Genomic DNA, 19,315 nt, shown 5'->3' on the forward strand with positions numbered 1-19,315 from the left:
GTCAGTTATAATCATCAAAATTAAAAGAATTAACATTTGAAAAATATCAGTCTGTCTGTAACGAATGAATGTAATATACAAGTTTTACTTTTTGAATGGAATTACTGAAATAAATACATTTTTCATGATATTCTAATGTTATGACCAGCACCTGTACGCAGCACAGGCTGCCGTATCAGTGGGGAGGTTGCTTTTACCCGGTCTTTGTCCTGAACCATCCTTGCGCGCGCCACGTTGAGCTCATCCTGGGTTTTCTGCAGGCTCAGCTCTTTAGCAGCGAGCTCCTTCTTCATCAGTCCCATTTCATTCTGGATGGACCTTAGCTTCCCGACCTTCTCAGACAGCTGGCTCTCCAGAGCCGAGACGCGACTCCGCAGTTCTAGTGAAGATGCTGGTGGATCAACAAAACACAAAGCGCTGTTGAAAAGGTTGCCTTGGATGTAAATAATAACTCTGACAAAAAATAACATTTTATTCTTTTTTTTTTTATTATTATGGCAACCTCTATACCTGTGTGACCCGTAAAACACAGTTTTAAGCAGCAGAAAAGATTTAAATACGACAACGGTTTGATTATAGTAGAAATATAATGTATGTAAACATTTGCTACTTGTGTATTTAAGGTTTCTTCATAAAAATATGCAATGTCAAAAAGCACCCCCAGAGCACAGGAACCCCAGGGAACCATCGCCGGGACTACCGCAACCCCCAGAGACGAGCAGAGGTGAGCCCCAGGGGAACCACCCAGCAGCAACAGTGCAGAAGCCCCAGGGAGCTGCAGTGAAGGTCACAGAGTGATGGAAGCATAGATGAGAAACAGAAGCCAGAAGAAAATAGACAAATATCACGCCTGATATTGCCATCACAAGATTTTCTAATATCAGCATCAACATCAACAGGAACGGTCTCTATTTAGCCCATGAAATTAGGTTAAAGACAACATGTCAGTGAAGACAAATCTGCTCACAAATATTCTGTTTCTAGTCTAAAATGGCTGGATGAAGGACAACAAAGGATTACGGGTGATTGGAAAAACTTGAAAAAAGATTAAATACATTTAGTAATTTCCATTTTTTTAAGCAAAAACACCTGGAACCAGTAACTAAAAAGCAAAGCAGCAGAACACAGTTGGCTCTTCATGAATGGGGCCAATCCATACCGACTGGTTCAGTGACAAACACACAGCTAAAAATAAAATCAGCCTGATTCCCAAAACGGAGGGTAAACAACATTTGGCTTGTCTAAATAAAAATGTATTTCTTGTAATTTGTTGCAATGTATTTATGACACAAGCCCTAGTATGTACTTTGTTTAATACTCATAATAGATTCAGAATCAAATGTCATAAAAATCTAAAATGATTAGTGAAAGTCTATGGTGCTCCAATGGAGAGGAGCAGAATTAAAACATGAGGAAAAACACTGATCCTCCCCTAAAGTCCCAGCAGCTGAAGCCAGAATGTATCGTTCATATTCGACAGTCCCGTTCCTCCTCCCAACAAACACATACAAACACGTTGGAGCTGAAAGAAAGGAAAGTCTTACATCACGATTTGAAGTGTCGTAAGAGGAGCAGAGGAAAGGAATGTCTGGCTGAGGCAGAAATATCTACCCCAACCCTTTACGTAAGAATTTTCGGTGGGATAATGCGGAGCACCTAATAGACATGTTGGCTAATTTAAGCAGAACCTAAAAACCTGTTTGGACTGATGCTTTAATATAAAACTCTAAATCCAATGTGTTCTGTCTGAAGGTTTAGGTTAAGAAATGTAAATGGATAATTGGAACGAAGCTTGATCATGCTGAGTCTAATCTTTATAGTAATCCAGGTTACGTTTTAATCTTTCTTTAGGATAAAGACTGCAATCTGAGCTGAATGCATTAGAATGCTGATCAACGAACATCAGCTATGCCTAGTGAACACTCTTACTTACTGTCTGTTTCCGTCTTGTGGACCTTCTCTTCAGAACTCTGCTCCAACAGACTTTGGTTCAGGACCTCAGGGCTTGGCAGCTGAGGAGAAGACACGGGTCGTCTTCTGGATGCAGGTCTGGAGTCATCTCGTTCCCATGGAAACGCAGCAGAGGGTGTGGAAAAGATGTCTGACTGGTCAGATGGGTGGCGGAGCGGTGTGCTCTTGTGTTGCTGTCGAGGCAGCGAAGATGTGGATGTGTCTGAAAACTGGAGCCGCTGCTGCAGAGACAGGTTGAATAAAAATAAATAAATACAAGACAGAAGGCCTCAGAATTGAGATTCTTCAGTTTGACTCTAAAGCCTCTAAATGGCTTTAAAATGGTTTGTTAGATTGCATGTGAGAGCTACAAAAAATGATTTCTTCATTTTTTTCCTTAGTAGTGTAACATACAAATTAAAAGAAACCAAACAAAAAAATCAAGGTGTGATATTCTACATTTGTCTAATTTTAATCAGATCCTGAGAAAAAATACAAAAGTTTGGAGATAGGCCATGTCTGTTCCACACCAACAACATCTATAAAGACATAAATGACTTAAATCGAACAGTTTGGTGTGGAAGAACTTGACTGCCCTGCACAGAGCCTGTTCCTTAATCTGACAGAACACCTTTAGGATGAATCTTGTCCAACATCAGTGTCTGACCTCACAAATGCGCTTCTAAAAGAATGGTCAAAAACACCCCACATCACTTCCTGAACCTTGTGGAAAGCAGGCAGGCAAGCAAATACTTTTGAAAATCTGATTTATATCTATTGCTCAATAGATCTAAATATAGAGCTTGAAAAGGGAGATCCACCAAGAAATGCAGGTGATTGAAACCTGATGAATTTCATCTAAAAAATCTGACCTTTTTTTAACAAGTGATTGCCCCATTGCTAAACACTAACAAGTCAAGGTAACAACAATACAAAATAGTAAATGCATGTGTGATGTTGTCTTGTTGATCTCACACTAGCACATAGACGCTGCAGTGAAATCTGTCCCTAATATGCACAGTTTTCTAGTGTTTACATGACAAATTAAAAACTCTGGTGTCAAACAATCTTAGGAAATTCTGTACATTTCCAATAAATAATCTCTTTTAAATTATGTCATATTTGCTCTTTTTACTGTTTTTACTTAAAAGAGGCACATTTTGCTGTAAAACAAGGTCCCGTGAAGAAAAACGATGGAAAAGTCTTTGGCTAAAAATAATTTCTATTTTTATGAGGTCAAAGGAATATTTAACCAGAATTTTAAAAAAAAATCCCTTCTTACTAATAAGAGCTCTAAATTACAGCATTATTTACTGATAACACTCAGCAGGCAGACGTTGATTCTTTTCATTAATAAAATTACGGGCAAGTCCCTTTATCTGCGTTTTAAAGAGGGTTAAAGGTTTTATTGTCTTTATTATCTATTGTGTTGAAATGGTCACAGCAGGTCACACTGTGCTAACAGACAAATCGATCTGGATCAAATGGGTGGAATAGAGCTTATTAGTTCACCAAGTCTGTAATTTGAAGATAAAATGGAAGAAACAAATTATGTGTGCAAGTCCTGTTTATCAAATCCTCCCAGTGAGAATAGCTAAGCTCCACAGGAGTTCGGGATTTGAAGAAGGCTCGGTGGAAGAATAAGCTGGTACTCACTCGGATAAGATGTCCCCGGGTCTGTCCTTCATCCCGCTGCCCGGCTCTCTCTTCCTGTCTGCTCCCTGTAGGGCAAAAACACAACATAGCCACTGAAGTTAGAGCCTAAAAGGTATCGACAAAGTTGGACAGAAACAACAGCTGCGAATAACCAAACAGTGGAAAGATAAACACAGCAGCCCCCGGGGACTGATGGGCTGGGAAAGCTTCCGAGCTGAAGGACTTTATTTATAATCTCTGCTCATGTGGGGATCTCTGTGGTTTTACTATTTAATTTGCTAAATTATACAGAGCATCAAGGAAAAAAGAAGGATGGGCCAGAATCCACTAAAGCGAACAAACAAGAGTCATAAATTTCGAACATTGTACCATTGTGTTCCCAGGGTGAGGATGCACTCCAGCAGGGTGTGGAAAACAGAGTGGTGTCTGAGAGCCTGCTGCTGTTCTGCAGTTTTTCCAACTCAGCTTCCAACCTGCCACGGGGAGAGGAGCGATGATGAAACAGAGGGCAGGAAAACAGAAAACCCTCAGGGATTACACACATGATCCTGATACAGGAAACTAATGAAGGATTTTCTGTTCAGAGAACCCAGTTTTTATTCAGGAGAATAGTTTATTTCAGACAATATCAAGCTGCATTTGAAGGCAAAGCACCAGAAAAGACAGTGAAACAAACATCCAAAGTATTCCCCTGCTTTAAACTCCCCGGTCAAACCACAGATGTCACTGTATTTTACTGGGAATTTATGAGACGGTTAACATTTTTTATAGGTATAAATCTGAAGTGTGGAGCGCATTTGTATTCAACCCTCTTTTCTGAAATACCTAAATAAATCTAGTGCAACCAATTCAGAATCTTCAGAAGTCACCTAAGAAGTTAATATAGTCCATCTCTGTGTAATTTAAGCTCAGTATAAATCCAGCTGTTCTGTGAAGGCCCCTGAGGTTTGTTAGAGAACATTAGAGAACAAACAGTATCATGAAAACCAAGGAAAACAGCACACAGATCATGAAGAAAGCTGTGGAGAAGAGGCTCCCACATAGTCGCTGCGCACAGTACGCCAGACTATGTGGGAGCTTATAGTTGTGGAAAAACAAAAGAAAAGAAGGTGGTATATAAGAGCCATAAATCAGACTAGGGATGTAGAAGGGGAATACACCTGTCAGTGCGACGCAGAGTGTCAGTCACACTGCATGCACCTCGAGACTGGTTGCTCGGAGCAGTGTGTCACCTATAGAATAGTTGGACGAGGAGACGTTGTCCTACCGAGCAGTTTATTGTGTGACAAAGCTTAACTGAGCTTTGCGTGGACATGTTCGTTGGTCGTCCGCAATGACTCCGTCTCGAGTATGAACGGACATCAGTGGAGCCAAGTACACCCGACTATGTGGGAGCCTTTGTTCTTCATCCCAATGTCCCCACCATTATCTGAGAGCTTTAGCATCTTAGCCACTAAAAATATACATTAGATGTGAGCATCAAGGGAAGAGAAAGTCTATCCAAAAAGTCAGAAATATTACTGTCATGAAAAATTTGCATGCATGGCATTAAAAAAAAAAAAAAATCCAATCAAATACTGAATCCAAGCCGGCCTTTACGATTGGGATATTGCACACACATGTTGATTGCGATTCAATATTTTGCCCGGTATACCAAGACACGTCGGGCCACCTAAACTGACAAGCCGGGCAAGGAAAACATTAATAAGAGAAGCAGCAAAGAGGCACATGGTAACTGTGGAGGAGCTGCAGAGTCACAGATCAGGTGGGAGAATCTGTCAACAGCAAAACTATTAGTCGTTTACTCCTCTTAACTGCCTTTATGGAGGGGTGAGAAGAAAGCCAGAAGAAGTCCAGTTTTCAGAAAAAACAACACTCACCCCCACCCAGGATATTTGCGGATGTAATGTGATAAAATGTAATAAAGTTTATAGGGTATGAATACATTTTGCAAGACCCTGCTCATGACCTGGAGACATCCAGATTTGCTGGCCATTAAGGTGACTAGACACTCAGATTCAGAAATTAAATTCAACTTAATATACACATAATTCTGCTATGTTCAATAAAAACATAAAACAACATCTAAGTAGAAAACATATAAGACATATTAATGTAACTGCCCATCACATAGTTCACTCATGCTGACCTTTTGATTTCTTGGCTTAGGTGGTTGTTATGGTTACGAGCAGCATCTAGCTGACCCTCCAAAGAGCATACTTGGGCCTGTTTGATGTGAAGATCCTGGGTCAGGCGCTCCTTGCTGGTCACGGCCGCCTTGGCCTCTTCTCGAACACTTTGCAGCTCTTTCTGCACAAACTGAAGCTCCCCACGGATCTCCTCATACTTGGAAGAAAAGGAGGGCAGGAAAAGGAGTGTTTTAATGAACTTTTTTAAGATTCTGAGATTAAAAAAACAATAATTAAAAGTTAATTAAAAGTAATAGAAATCTAGAGGGAGCAGAGTAAAGGGAATATGACACATTATACTTTAGAACAGCACAAAATAACATTTTAAGAATGAAAGGTTCAAATGTCCTATTCCTGTTTAAAATACACACTCCTATGCTGGCAGCAGCATTTCTAACTTTACTCAGAAGTTACCGGTCATATCGATTCTGTTGTAGGGACAATGCAGCTTGTAAATGAGAGCTATTCATAAACACCTCTGTGTTTACCTTCGCTGTTTGTTTTTCAAGGCTGGTATGAGTGTTGTCCAGCTGCAGCTGTTTCTGTTTGTTCTCTCTGGACAGACGCTCCTTAAGGACCTGCAGCTCTTTCACCTTCTGCAGAACCCTTCCAGAGAGGCCCACCGTCCAGTCCTCCTCAGCCCAGCTCATCTCTGTCCGTCTGGGCCTGACAGTGTAGGAATAAGAAAATGAACACACAGACAGGTTTTTGTTAATAACAATAAAACACCATCCTATACAGAGAATGCTAACATAAACTCTAAGACTGTGCTTGGCATCTGAAAGGAAAATATGCCATCTTATAGCATTAGTTGGAATCAAAACTTTTAGAGCAGGGATGCCCAAACTGTGGCACTGGGGCCATTTGTGGCCCTTGGAATGATTTTGTGTGGCCCCCAACCTCAATTCTAGAATGTTACAAATCTGGCCCTCCAGCACAGGTATTTGATTCAGGTGGACACAAGTTGTAAAATTTGTTTAGAAGATATTTTAATTAAATTTTCAATCTTCTTCTACAACGTTTTTGTCTTTTATGAGCCATGTTTATTTCTAATTTCGCTTTCATTTAAAGTGAATGGGAAATGGGACCAAAAACATCTGTTGATGTTTACTAACAAAATAGGTGGGCGCATCCATTCATTAAAGTTAGCAACATTTTTATTTTTTTTGCAGCACTAGAGGCTTTTATTTTTTCATTTTTTTGACAGTAGGTAGACAGGAAAGAGGGCAAACAGAGGGGGAGACATTCAGCAAAGGTCGCCAGGTCCAGGACTCGAACCCGGGACAGCCACATTGAGGACTATAGCCTCTGCTCATGGTCGCGTGCTTAACCCCTACACCACCAGCACCTTGCCCTTTCAAAGACTTTTTGGAAGAAAGAGTGACTCCCTAATCCTTTCTAGTTGATGAGAATAGAGAAAAAAAAAGAATCTAAACTTAGGAAAATGCATGCTTTTATTTTGTAAAAAAAGCAAACCTGTGTTTCAGATCTACAATGAATTACAGATCCAAAATTATTATAATACTATCATTTCTAATTGGAAGGAAAAAACCTGTGGCCCGTGAGAACTTTGAACTTGGGAAATTTGGCCCACGTGGCCAAAAGTTTGGACACCACCATTCTAGAGCTGCTTCATTTATCATTAAGACTGAGATATAAGACAAGATTCTAATGCAATGAGGAAGCGCAGGCTGCGAAAAATAAATAAGGTGCATATTGTTCTTGTAGAGAATACATGTTTTAATCCACCATGAATCTTGCTTTTGTTGCTAAGGCCTTTCTGCCTCCAGGAGACGCTGGTTGTCGCAGCTGGGCAGCTGTGACTCAATGTTTTCCAACACAAACTGTTCCAGCAGCACTGACAGATGAAAATAAATCCCTACTTTCCCGTACTTCGGCATGAGCAGAGACAGTTTGTTTCACGTCTAGCAGGTTCCATGTGCATTCACTGGAGGTTTGTGCATGCAGCTAAGCAGCACACACAGATGCAAACAAAGACAGTTAAGCGAGAGTGCTGGAATGAAGAAAAACCTGACTGAAAATAAAATGGTTTTGACATGTATTACAGCCTCAAGCCCTCTCATCAGCACTATAACTGCACTTAGTTTGTGTCATAGCTCAGTGCTGATGTAATCATTAATCTGTTTCTCTGCACTAACAAACTGATAGTAAGCACACAAAAAAAAAACAGTTGATGACTGCAGAATAACAAGGATTTTAACCATGCTTCCAGTTGATTCAAAACGACGTAATCATATTCACTGGATTAATAACATGGAACGTTTTAAAACTCATTAAGAGTTAATAACAGAAAGAGTAGCTGAGTTTGAACCTTTAATCTACTAAGATTTGAGAAGCCAGGACCTCACTGTGGATTATCCTTATGCTTTGTTCAATGTTGCCAATTGCTTTTCTTTCATCAACTAATTGCTTCAGCTCAGAAGCAGAATAAGTCCCGAACATAAGTCCAAAGTTGCACCTGGCGTTCAGAAGTCAGTGAAATACTCATCAAGTCAGTGACAGAGAGAAGACGAGAGCTCTATAATAAACATCACAACATCTGACAGTGGATATGTCTGTTACATGTTATTAGGGTTGTGACAAACACAAGGGCACAGCTGTGAGATGAAAGATGGAGGTTTTAGCATATTAGTAGTAAGTTAGCTTTATCTAGCAACACTTTAAAGTCATTTTTATAAGTTCTCTTCATAGCTTACTCTAATGAAATGTGGTTATATACCTCTAATAAATAATATTCACCATCATAAGTAGGATTAGAGTTACTTTGGTTTAATAAGGTGACCTAATCAGTCATTTTCCCCAATCAGAGATTAAAATCAAAATAAATAAAAATAGGATAAAATACACACTCTTCAGCCTCCAAAATACACAATTAATTGAAATATAAATAAGATTTGAGAAATGTTTGTTCATAAAAACACAACTATTATAAAAATGGTTTGCTTACACGTATGAAATGGGAACGTGTGGCTACCAATTAAAAAATAGCCATGAAAATACTGAAATCACATGTTTAATCTAGGTATCTTCAGTCAGCACCCTTTTTCCACTGTTTGTGTTTCTGATCCCATGTTGGGCCAGTTGCTCCTTATGGAAAAACAACAGACTGCAACCTCTGATCAAACCAAAATAACTACGGATGTTCCAATATGAAAATTTGTCCGCCGATATCGATATCCGATATTAATTTTGCTGTTATGGCCGATAACCAATATTCCCCAATATTATATATATTTCCTTCCCATTTGACACCTTGAAAAATGAGCACAGTTAAACATCTCCTGATCACCGTCACATGCCCAAACAACTACCATCTGGCCAAGGCCCTCCTGAAACATAAACATAAACAGGCAACAAGACGGAAATAAACATTGTTTACGAATATCGTACCAGTTTTACCTTTGGGACAGATACAGATATGTTAAAAAATGACTAACAATTGATAAACTATGAATAGAATATAGAAGATTAATTTAATTAACTAGCCGTCAAAGAGCACAGGAAACCCAACAGGGCACAAATTGATGCCTGACTGGTACTAGATGCAAACCTGAAGCGTTTTGGTATAAAACACTCATTCCTATCACGATGCGACAAGGCGAAGGGGTGAAACCTGTACACTTTAAGAGAAATGTCTTCCTAATGTATATTGCACATTGACAACAAAGGGTGTTTATATCATATCATTAAAGTGGATCTATACCCGATCTAAACCGCCACCAAACAACTTTGGAAAAATGCCACTAAAGTGGGCAATGCCAAGAGACAGGGGGTGAAGTGCGGGTGTAGTCAGAAGGACGAGGGAAAGTGGCAGCCAGCTTAATTTGACATATTGAAACATGGAGAGTGAGCTGAGCGACGCTTGTAGTTTTGCCACGGATAGGATCTTTAAAGGTGGAGGATTTTTCACCCCCCTCGTCACCCGAGGTTGGGGGAGGCTTTGTGGAGCCCAGCGTCATCAGTTCGGGCTGCTGGCTCAAGGTGCTGACTCAGCAAAACCCAAAACTGCCCTGCCGAGGCACTGGAGGAGAGAACGGATCCAGTTTCTGAGTGGTAAAGTGATGTTAGCACCATCATTGCTAACATTTGCTCACGTTCAAAGCAGTAACAAACTTCCAGAAAGTTTACATTTACGTGTAGATTTATATTATCTCAAGTAAAGCATGTGATCAAAGGAATCAAGCATAAAACGCTGCGATCAACGCTTGCAATTCCATCTCCTGACTCACTACAGGTGCGTGTCTGAGTGAGATGGTTTTATACCCAAACGCAGGGTTATGACGTGGACATGTACCCAGCTGTACTGTTTGAACCAACAGGAAAATTCAACCGCAGTAGACACCGTTCAACCCAAAGAGGGCAGTACTAAGATGGTTTTCGGACAAATATTGCACACAAATAAACATGAAAATGTAAAAAATTGCACAGTAACATAAAGACATCATCCTTAAGGGTCAATTTATACAGTTTATCTGCAAAAAAAAGTTGATTTGGGGCATTAGTTCACAGATACAACAACTTGTATTGATGCTGAATAGCAGTGTAACAAAAGCCAAGAAGAAAAAAAATAGAAGCAATGCAAACATTGTTAGCATGAGTCAAATACTGCAACTTTGAGGAACACCTTTTCTAACAACAGAACTGTAGACTAAGGGGTTGATAAATAATTAGACAATTAAAGTCACCTAATAATTAATATTATTCGAATGTGTTTTATCACATCACGAATCACAGTTCACGGTCACATAGACATACATAAATATTCACATGTTCACGTTTTTGGCACATATGGAACCCCGTACTATTTATTTAACACCACAATAAAATGGCTAAATAAATAATCTGCAGGTTTCCTCAAAAAGTTAGTTTTAATCACGTGACCAATGACGTAACAAATGAATGAAATTTATATCGCTTTCGTGTCAGACGTCAAAGTTATTAAAGCGCAACCTTAAAAAGACGTGGATGCAGGAGACAAGCATCCAGAAACCCCGGCGGCGGCCTCGGATGAACCGGGGGTCACGATGTTTTAATAAAACTACAGATAACTAACAAAAAGCAGGAGAGATGAATACGTCAGTTAAACATCAACTACAGACAGGGTCACTGAATGAGCCGCGGACTTTGCTAAAGGAGGGCAAGAGTCACTTTTTCATCAGTTTTTAGTTCCGTCCATCAGCGGTCAGTGGCTGACATTAACCCAGCACCGATGCTACAAGCTAACCCCGCAATGAAGCTACTCACCATCCACTTCAGAGCCTCACAAAGAGCGCGATGGCACAGCCGTGACAGCCGTCACAATACAGAGCACCGGCGTCCAGGGAGTAAAAGATGACAACTTTAAACAAGAGAAACAAACTCAACTCGAACTTTGACCGCTTTTAAATGAACTACAGGATGCCGCGGGATCTGTCCAACTGATAACCCAACAGAACCCGGGGCGGCACGAGGCAGGAGGGGGCTGGTGACGTAGCAGGGGGAATGTTTTGGGAAAGGTCCTCGTGGCGGGGTGACTCTCTGAGGACATCTAGCGACCAAAAGATGTCATATACTCCAGTCACCCAGACAATGAACTTCTTGACAGCAGACTTTCTGTGCTGCGTTGCACTGAAAGTTCATTTGTTTATTTTTTGAAATAAAGACCTTTATAAAATATATTTATCTTGCTCTTTTTAAGCATAAGTTACAGTGTTTTGCATTTCGTTGTTACCTTTTGTTTTCAGTTGAACAACGTTGCATTGTAATTACTGTTTAGTACTCATTATTCAGTATATTAATTTTATTATATACTATGTTGCTGCTACAATAACACCAATTTTCCCATTGTGAGACAAATCACTGTTACCTATTTTTATTATACTCAAATCCCTCACCATTATAAATTTTAGATGTACTATAAAATAGAAATACAGACAAAAAGGACAGAATTTGTCAATAATTCAATGAATATTCTATATGGGAAGAAACTTGTGCCATCAGAAACTGAATTTGAATTTCTCCGACTTCAATTTCAGTTCTAAAATTTCCGTTTTTTGTGTCACACATCCGGGTCCTTGAGGATAGCCTTAGATTAATCAAACACATATTCATCAATTTACGTTTCACATCAGGTTAAACTTCCTTTACGGCATGTTGAGCTGGAGCAGTGCAGCATACATGAGCTTAGCGGATGTCCATCACCAAGTCAAATGACCATCTATAAGAAATCATGTAAACAAATGATCGTCAAACAGCAACACTTATGCTACCTGTAGCTATTAGCTAAACATGCCAGATCAGCATGGTGTGGCCGGTGTTATGTCGGTCCACGTTTCCCCTGCCTTTAACTCAGCGTAATTTATGTTGCCTAGCAACAGTGATAGCGTGAAGCACAGAGCTGTGAAGCCGAACAAATGGAGCCCTAATGGCTTATTTTCTTGTTTTATAATCTTGTTCATTATTCAGCCATTTAAATTGTTAAAGTGTTGTGTTCATAGATAAAAAAATATATATAAAAATCTATTTGTAAAAATGGAACAATTTAAACACTAACATATTAACTTTAGGAACAACGTTTAAATCAGTTTATTTGTAGAGCATAAAAATAAAAGAACCAAACATCAACATTAGATATAATCTGACTGAATTATATATGTGTTTAACTTCCATCCATTGGGGAAACCCAGCAGGAGCTTGAAAACAACGTGCCGGGAGTCAGCTGTTCTCTCGGGGTTCTTCACACCTCAACCCCCCGGGTCAGCTGTGCGCTGGCGAGGCTAGCCTGCTGTGAGCCCGTTGTCAGGGCAGCAGAAGCGGACGTTTCCGAACACGTCGGAGCACGTGAGGAATTAAGCGAAATCTTGATAAACCGAGCAGATACAGGTCCTTCTCAAAATATTAGCATATTGTGATAAAGTTCATTATTTTCCATAATGTCATGATGAAAATTTTACATTCATATATTTTAGATTCATTGCACACTAACTAAAATATTCCAGGTCTTTCATTGTCTTAATACGGATGATTGTGGCATACAGCTCATTAAAACCCAAAATTCCTATCTCACAAAATTAGCATATTTCATCCGACCAATAAAAGAAAAGTGTTTTTAATACAAACAACGTCAACCTTCAAATAAGCATGTACAGTTATGCACTCAATACTTGGTCGGGAATCCTTTGGCAGAAATGACTGCTTCAATGCGGCGTGGCATGGAGGCAATCAGCCTGTGGCACTGCTGAGGTCTTATGGAGGCCCAGGATGCTTCGATAGCGGCCTTTAGCTCATCCAGAGTGTTGGGTCTTGAGTCTCTCAACGTTCTCTTCACAATATCCCACAGATTCTCTATGGGGTTCAGGTCAGGAGAGTTGGCAGGCCAATTGAGCACAGTGATACCATGGTCAGTAAACCATTTACCAGTGGTTTTGGCACTGTGAGCAGGTGCCAGGTCGTGCTGAAAAATGAAATCTTCATCTCCATAAAGCTTTTCAGCAGATGGAAGCATGAAGTGCTCCAGAATCTCCTGATAGCTAGCTGCATTGACCCTGCCCTTGATAAAACACAGTGGACCAACACCAGCAGCTGACACGGCACCCCAGACCATCACTGACTGTGGGTACTTGACACTGGACTTCTGGCATTTTGGCATTTCCTTCTCCCCAGTCTTCCTCCAGACTCTGGCACCTTGATTTCCGAATGACATGCAGAATTTGTTTTCATCCGAAAAAAGTACTTTGGACCACTGAGCAACAGTCCAGTGCTGCTTCTCTGTAGCCCAGGTCAGGCGCTTCTGCCGCTGTTTCTGGTTCAAAAGTGGCTTGACCTGGGGAATGTGGCACCTGTAGCCCATTTCCTGCACACGCCTGTGCACGGTGGCTCTGGATGTTTCTACTCCAGACTCAGTCCACTGCTTCCGCAGGTCCCCCAAGGTCTGGAATCGGCCCTTCTCCACAATCTTCCTCAGGGTCCGGTCACCTCTTCTTGTTGTGCAGCGTTTTCTGCCACACTTTTTCCTTCCCACAGACTTCCCACTGAGGTGCCTTGATACAGCACTCTGGGAACAGCCTATTCGTTCAGAAATTTCTTTCTGTGTCTTACCCTCTTGCTTGAGGGTGTCAATAGTGGCCTTCTGGACAGCAGTCAGGTCGGCAGTCTTACCCATGATTGGGGTTTTGAGTGATGAACCAGGCTGGGAGTTTTAAAGGCCTCAGGAATCTTTTGCAGATGTTTAGAGTTAACTCGTTGATTCAGATGATTAGGTTCATAGCTCGTTTAGAGACCCTTTTAATGATATGCTAATTTTGTGAGATAGGAATTTTGGGTTTTCATGAGCTGTATGCCAAAATCATCCGTATTAAGACAATAAAAGACCTGAAATATTTCAGTTAATGTGCAATGAATCTAAAATATATGAATGTTAACTTTTCATCATGACATTATGGAAAATAATGAACTTTATCACAATATGCTAATTTTTTGAGAAGGACCTGTATTTCAGGTTTACACAGCTACATTCTAGTCTAAAAACAAGTTCATTTTGTTTCACAGAAAGCGCAATATGTCCAACTTTGTTCACAGCTTTTCCCTCTCCTCCAGGCTTTGCTACTTCCGCTACCACAATCTACTTTGACCCGCAAGGAATCATGGGATAGGGTGGCCTACGACCCATCCTTCATATCTGGGGAGAAGAAGGACGCATTTGTCCGCCCTATTTGGAGGAGCCTGCAATGTTGTAGACGTCATTGCCTCACAATGACGTAGTCGGCCAACAAATGCGTCCTTCAATCTGGACGCAGCAATAGTGAATGACATCCGTGAATCGGTGAATCTGTGTTTGATTAATCTGTGGCTTCAAGGACCCGGATGTGTGACACAAAAAACTGAATTTTAGAACTGAAAGTAAAAGTAGTGACACTGAATTTTCAATTCAACAAAATACATTTTCAGAGCAAATTAATTCAGTTTCAAACAGATAAATTTAGTTTCAATTAAGTGAAATTCATTTTCAAACCAATGCATTTAATTTCAAATTACACAAATACCGATTCAGTTTGAGAAATTCAAATTCAGTTTCTGATGGCTCAAGTTTCTTCCCATAATCCTACATTAAAATAAATGGTAAAAAAAAAAGTGGTCCAAAGAAAGAAAGAAAGAACTCCAGCGCACCTCATAACAAAATGAAGAAATAAATAAATAAATACTGGGCTGCACAGTGGTGAAGTTGGCAGCACTGTTGCCTTGCAGCAAGAAGGTCCTTGGTTTGACTCCCGGCTCGGGGTCTTTTTGCATGGATTTTGCATGTTGTCCCTGTGCATGTGTGGGTTCTCTCCAGGTACTCCGGCTTCCTCCCACAGTCCAAAAACATGACTTTCAGGTTAACTGGTCTCTCTAAATTGCCCTTAGTTGTGAATGTGTGTGCATTGTTGTTTGACCTGTTTGTCTCTATGTTGCCCTGCGATGGATTGGCGACCTGTCCAGGGTCCATACCCTGCCTCTCGCCCATAGACTACTGGAGATAGGCACCAGCTCCCCCGTGACCCTGTACGGAAGAAGTAGGTATAGAAAATGTATGTATGTATGGATGGAAAAATAATACAACTGATATTTTGTAAAATACTGCAGTATAAGCTTCACACTATTAAAGTTTCAGAAAAACAAGTCTTTCTAATGTGATGAAAAATTTTTGACTCTATGTCTATGTTCTGTTTGTATTTGTAATTTTGGTGAAACAAGACTGCCGCAAAATGTGTATGAATAATATGTTTGATTAAATATATTAGTTGTTTTAAAACTGACCTATTGGGAAACATTACACATTGATGCTTGAGCATTTTTGTGTCTGAATTTACAAGCAATTACGTCTGAAAATATACTTTTATTGTCACTTTTCTCTCTTAAAGAAAATGTAACTTTGCTTTAAAAACAACTGAGATAATAATGCATTACCGTTTCATTTTGTAGTTTTTGTATTTCAACAAAAATTTAGAGACCAATTAATCTAACATGACTGTTAGGTTAATTGGTCTCTCTAAATTGCCCTTAGGTGTGAATTAGTGTGTGCTTGGTTGTTTGTCCTGTATGTCTCTGTGTTGCCCTGCGATGGATTGGCGACCTGTCCAGAGTATACCCTGCCTCTCTGCCTCTTTTATTTGTCACACACAAATAAAAAATATTTCTGAAAGTCTTATTGGTTTCTCTGTTTAGTCAACTCTTTTTTTTCTTCCTTCTAACTTTAGGATTGTAAGTATCCAGGGTCAGGAGAGGGAGTCAGCGAAAAGCCCACTGCTGCTACTTGGCCCTGGTTTGTCTTTATGGATGAGGTGTTGGGACAGAGGTCTTCCACAACACCTCCTGTCCTATTTGCCTCCATCCATGAGGACACTCCAGGGCCAAGCGGAGCGGTGGGCAACCAGATGGAGAAGGAAGACAGTGAGCCAGCAGGAAGGGACAGAAAAGAAAGAGGGACAGAGATGATGGAAAGGAGAAATAAATAAATATGTTTTGTTCAGATAGTTTCTTAAAGTTTTAAGCTGTTCTAATAAATTTCAATTTTTGTCACCAATGTATTTTATTTCCATTTGACCCAACAATACATCAACTTCATTTAAATTTCTAAACAGTTTATTTTGAAAATTACAAATAGCATTTTAAACAGAATGTGGAAAAAAAGAACATTAAACAGATCAAGATTACAAGTCACGGTGGCTGAGTTTTTAGCTCCAGTAAAAAGGTGGTCATTCTCACCCCTGAGCTTAATAAACTGGCCCGTCTGCTCCTTTGTACCTAAACAATAAAAACAACAAAAAACCATCTTGCTTAATATCAGTGTAAAAAAAAGTCTTTTAATTTTACATTTGTCTTAATTTGCAGAACATATAAAAATAATTCTATGCAAATGCCTAAAACAAGCTCTTTCTTTCAAACTTTTAGAGGCCGTCTGGCACCTTCTGGCATCCACACGGAATCCCCTGCCACCCTGCGGCAGGCTGTGGCTGTTCAGACACTGCCAGTGTTCTGCCTGCCACTGCCACAAATTGAGCTCGGGCCTGCTGCAATTCAATCAATTTCTCGGCACGTTTGCAATGTAATGCAATGCAGACGTGCACAGCGCCCCCTACAGAACAAGATGGGTAGCTCGGTCAGCAGGGAGCTGAGGAAGAGCGGCTGCTGACGTCACTCTTCTGCGCCCGCAGCTCGGAATGCTTTTTCGTTTTTGAGTTCTGGGCAGTACTTTGCGGGCAGATCACGAAAACGAAAAAGCAATGTCTGCTTTGTTTTCTTTTTGATTATGGCATAAAATGTGCAGTCGTGAAGAAGAAAATGCAAATGCAAATAGGATGATTGATTACTAATTTTATTTATGGGTCAAATAATTGAGCTACATTCTTAAAATGAAAAAGCATTTCTGGAAATGCTTTTTCATTTTCAAATTTTACATTTCAAATTGAATTTTGGTATCTATTTGCTGAGGTATATTTTGAAAAATAAATCTCAAATGTCTTTTTCTTTTTCATTTTAATTAAGTGAAAGAATGAGCAGTCTTGAAGAAGAAAATTAAAATGCAAATAGGATTATTGATTACTAATTTCATTTATGAGTCAAACAATGCAGCCACATTCTTAAAATGAAAAAGCATTTCTGAAAATGCTTTTTCATTTGAAATATGGTAATGATTTGCTTCCATACTTCCGCACTGCGCTGTGATGTCATCAGCCCACAAGAACACACTTGGTAGGATCCAGCCCCTGAATTGGGACACACCCTCGGCCTGCACATGGATCCTCCTCCTTCCTGTTTATTGACCAATAGTAGAGGAGCTGGAGAGAAGAAGGCAGCCCTCCTCATTTGCATAATGAAGCAGAAATGCATACGGTAAAGGAAAAAGAGAGACAATGTAAAAAGAACAAAGGCATGTGTAAGGAAAAGGAAAAACAAAATATATAAATTTCTTGATGAAAATGCATGTCTTAGGAAAAGCAAAAACAATATATATATTTCTGCTTTTATTTTTAATTTTGTCAGGATCGGTCCTCCATAACTTTCACCTGAGCTACAGGTAAAGTTAAATGGCCTGTAGGAATCCTCTCTGTGAGCTTATAGCTGGATTAATCATGATATGAAAATATCTGGTCCTTTAGTTGCGTCAAAATAAAGGTGACTAAGCACATTAAAAAAGTTCTTCATAACAGATCATAACATTGCATCTCATTACTGCAGCCAGTCCTATAGTCCAGTTCTACATGTAGAAAGAATAAATTGTTGCTAAATACACCAGGAAAATATCTACTGGTGCCACTAAGACATAGCAGAAAGTGTAAATGTCAGCCTCCGGCTTCTGATTCTAAACATACGGCTCTGGGTTGTTTAAGGGCGCAGTATGAGAAATAAAAATCATAGAAATTAATTATAGGTTTACCATTAACTGTTTTATTTTTCTGAGTAACACATGTGATATTATATAAACTAATTAAACAAGGATACAGGATTACTCAAGGCAATATATTCATACCATCTGTATACAGCTATTAATATCTGTAATATTAATTTCAATAACAGAACAAACGATGACAGTCCAAGAAAGGTCCAGGATGAGGCTCTATGTTATGTTTCAAACACCACAACTTAATGCCCATTTCTCTCAGAAAGTGTTTAATAGTTAGACCTTAAATCATGGCTCACATGCTCAGTGGAGAACAACAGACTGTGCTGTAAATGTTTCCTTTCTTATTTTTGGCAGGCCAATTTCTTCATAAGTGGAATGAAGGGCTGAAAATATGGCACTAAAACAGAACATGTTCATGAAAGAAGAAACAATTTTAATGAAATGTTTGGAAAGCTCTCCGCATAATAAAATAAAATAAATGTTTTTAGGATCTTACCGTTTGACTAAGTTTTAAATAAAATAAACTTTATACCAGTTTCCTTTTTTGAAATGTAAGAAATGAAGACCATGTAGCCTCAGGAGTGAAACATTTGGATGAGCGTGTAACGTTTAAAAAGGTAATTTAAATAGATGAGAAAAGAAATACATTTATCTGGCCCATAGTAAAAATCTCAGAGTTTAAGAACACATTTTGTCAACAATAATTTAGATTAGGTTTTTTTCTAAATACAACAAAATGTGTCTTTTGTGTTTTTTAATCAATCCTAAACTCTGTTTCTCCTTCACTCACCTTCTAACAAAAATAAAAACCAAGTAAAATTATTGTTAACCTTCTTTGTTTGATTCACAATAATTTACATTCCTTTAAAACCCTGCCTAGACAGAGAACTGGTACAACATGGCCTATGTCATTTTAACTTTAAATGACTACGAAACTTGGCCGCTTTCTTATGAAAATTAAAATATTTTGCGTCTGGGCTAAAGCCCCCAATGTTTTAAGAGCCTAAACACGCCCCTGTTTGTAACTCTGCCCATGTTCCATGTTCCCACGTTCTCCATGTAAGTTACCCATTTCTGTTATTAAAGAGTTTAACTCACCATGCATCTTCAATGCTCCTGCTTGCACATTGGTCCTGCT

General features: G+C 39.5%; 1 protein-coding gene across 1 annotated transcript in view; it reads right to left on the reverse strand.

Annotated features, from left to right (window-relative positions):
• si:dkeyp-115e12.6 (centromere protein F) overlaps window positions 1-11,371 on the reverse strand; it is a 34,919-nt gene extending 23,548 nt beyond the window's left edge. Inside the window, exons 1-7 of the mRNA XM_047354238.1 lie at window positions 11,061-11,371; window positions 6,284-6,461; window positions 5,756-5,952; window positions 3,976-4,079; window positions 3,607-3,671; window positions 1,934-2,192; window positions 198-391 (exon numbers count right to left, since the gene is read on the reverse strand). Coding sequence (XP_047210194.1) covers window positions 198-391; window positions 1,934-2,192; window positions 3,607-3,671; window positions 3,976-4,079; window positions 5,756-5,952; window positions 6,284-6,445 — 981 coding nt within the window. The 5' untranslated portion in view covers window positions 6,446-6,461; window positions 11,061-11,371. The remainder of the gene's footprint in view (window positions 1-197; window positions 392-1,933; window positions 2,193-3,606; window positions 3,672-3,975; window positions 4,080-5,755; window positions 5,953-6,283; window positions 6,462-11,060) is intronic.
• Window positions 11,372-19,315: the final 7,944 nt, after the last annotated feature.

Source organism: Girardinichthys multiradiatus, chromosome 23, assembly GCF_021462225.1.
Source record: "Girardinichthys multiradiatus isolate DD_20200921_A chromosome 23, DD_fGirMul_XY1, whole genome shotgun sequence".
NCBI lineage: Eukaryota > Metazoa > Chordata > Actinopteri > Cyprinodontiformes > Goodeidae > Girardinichthys > Girardinichthys multiradiatus.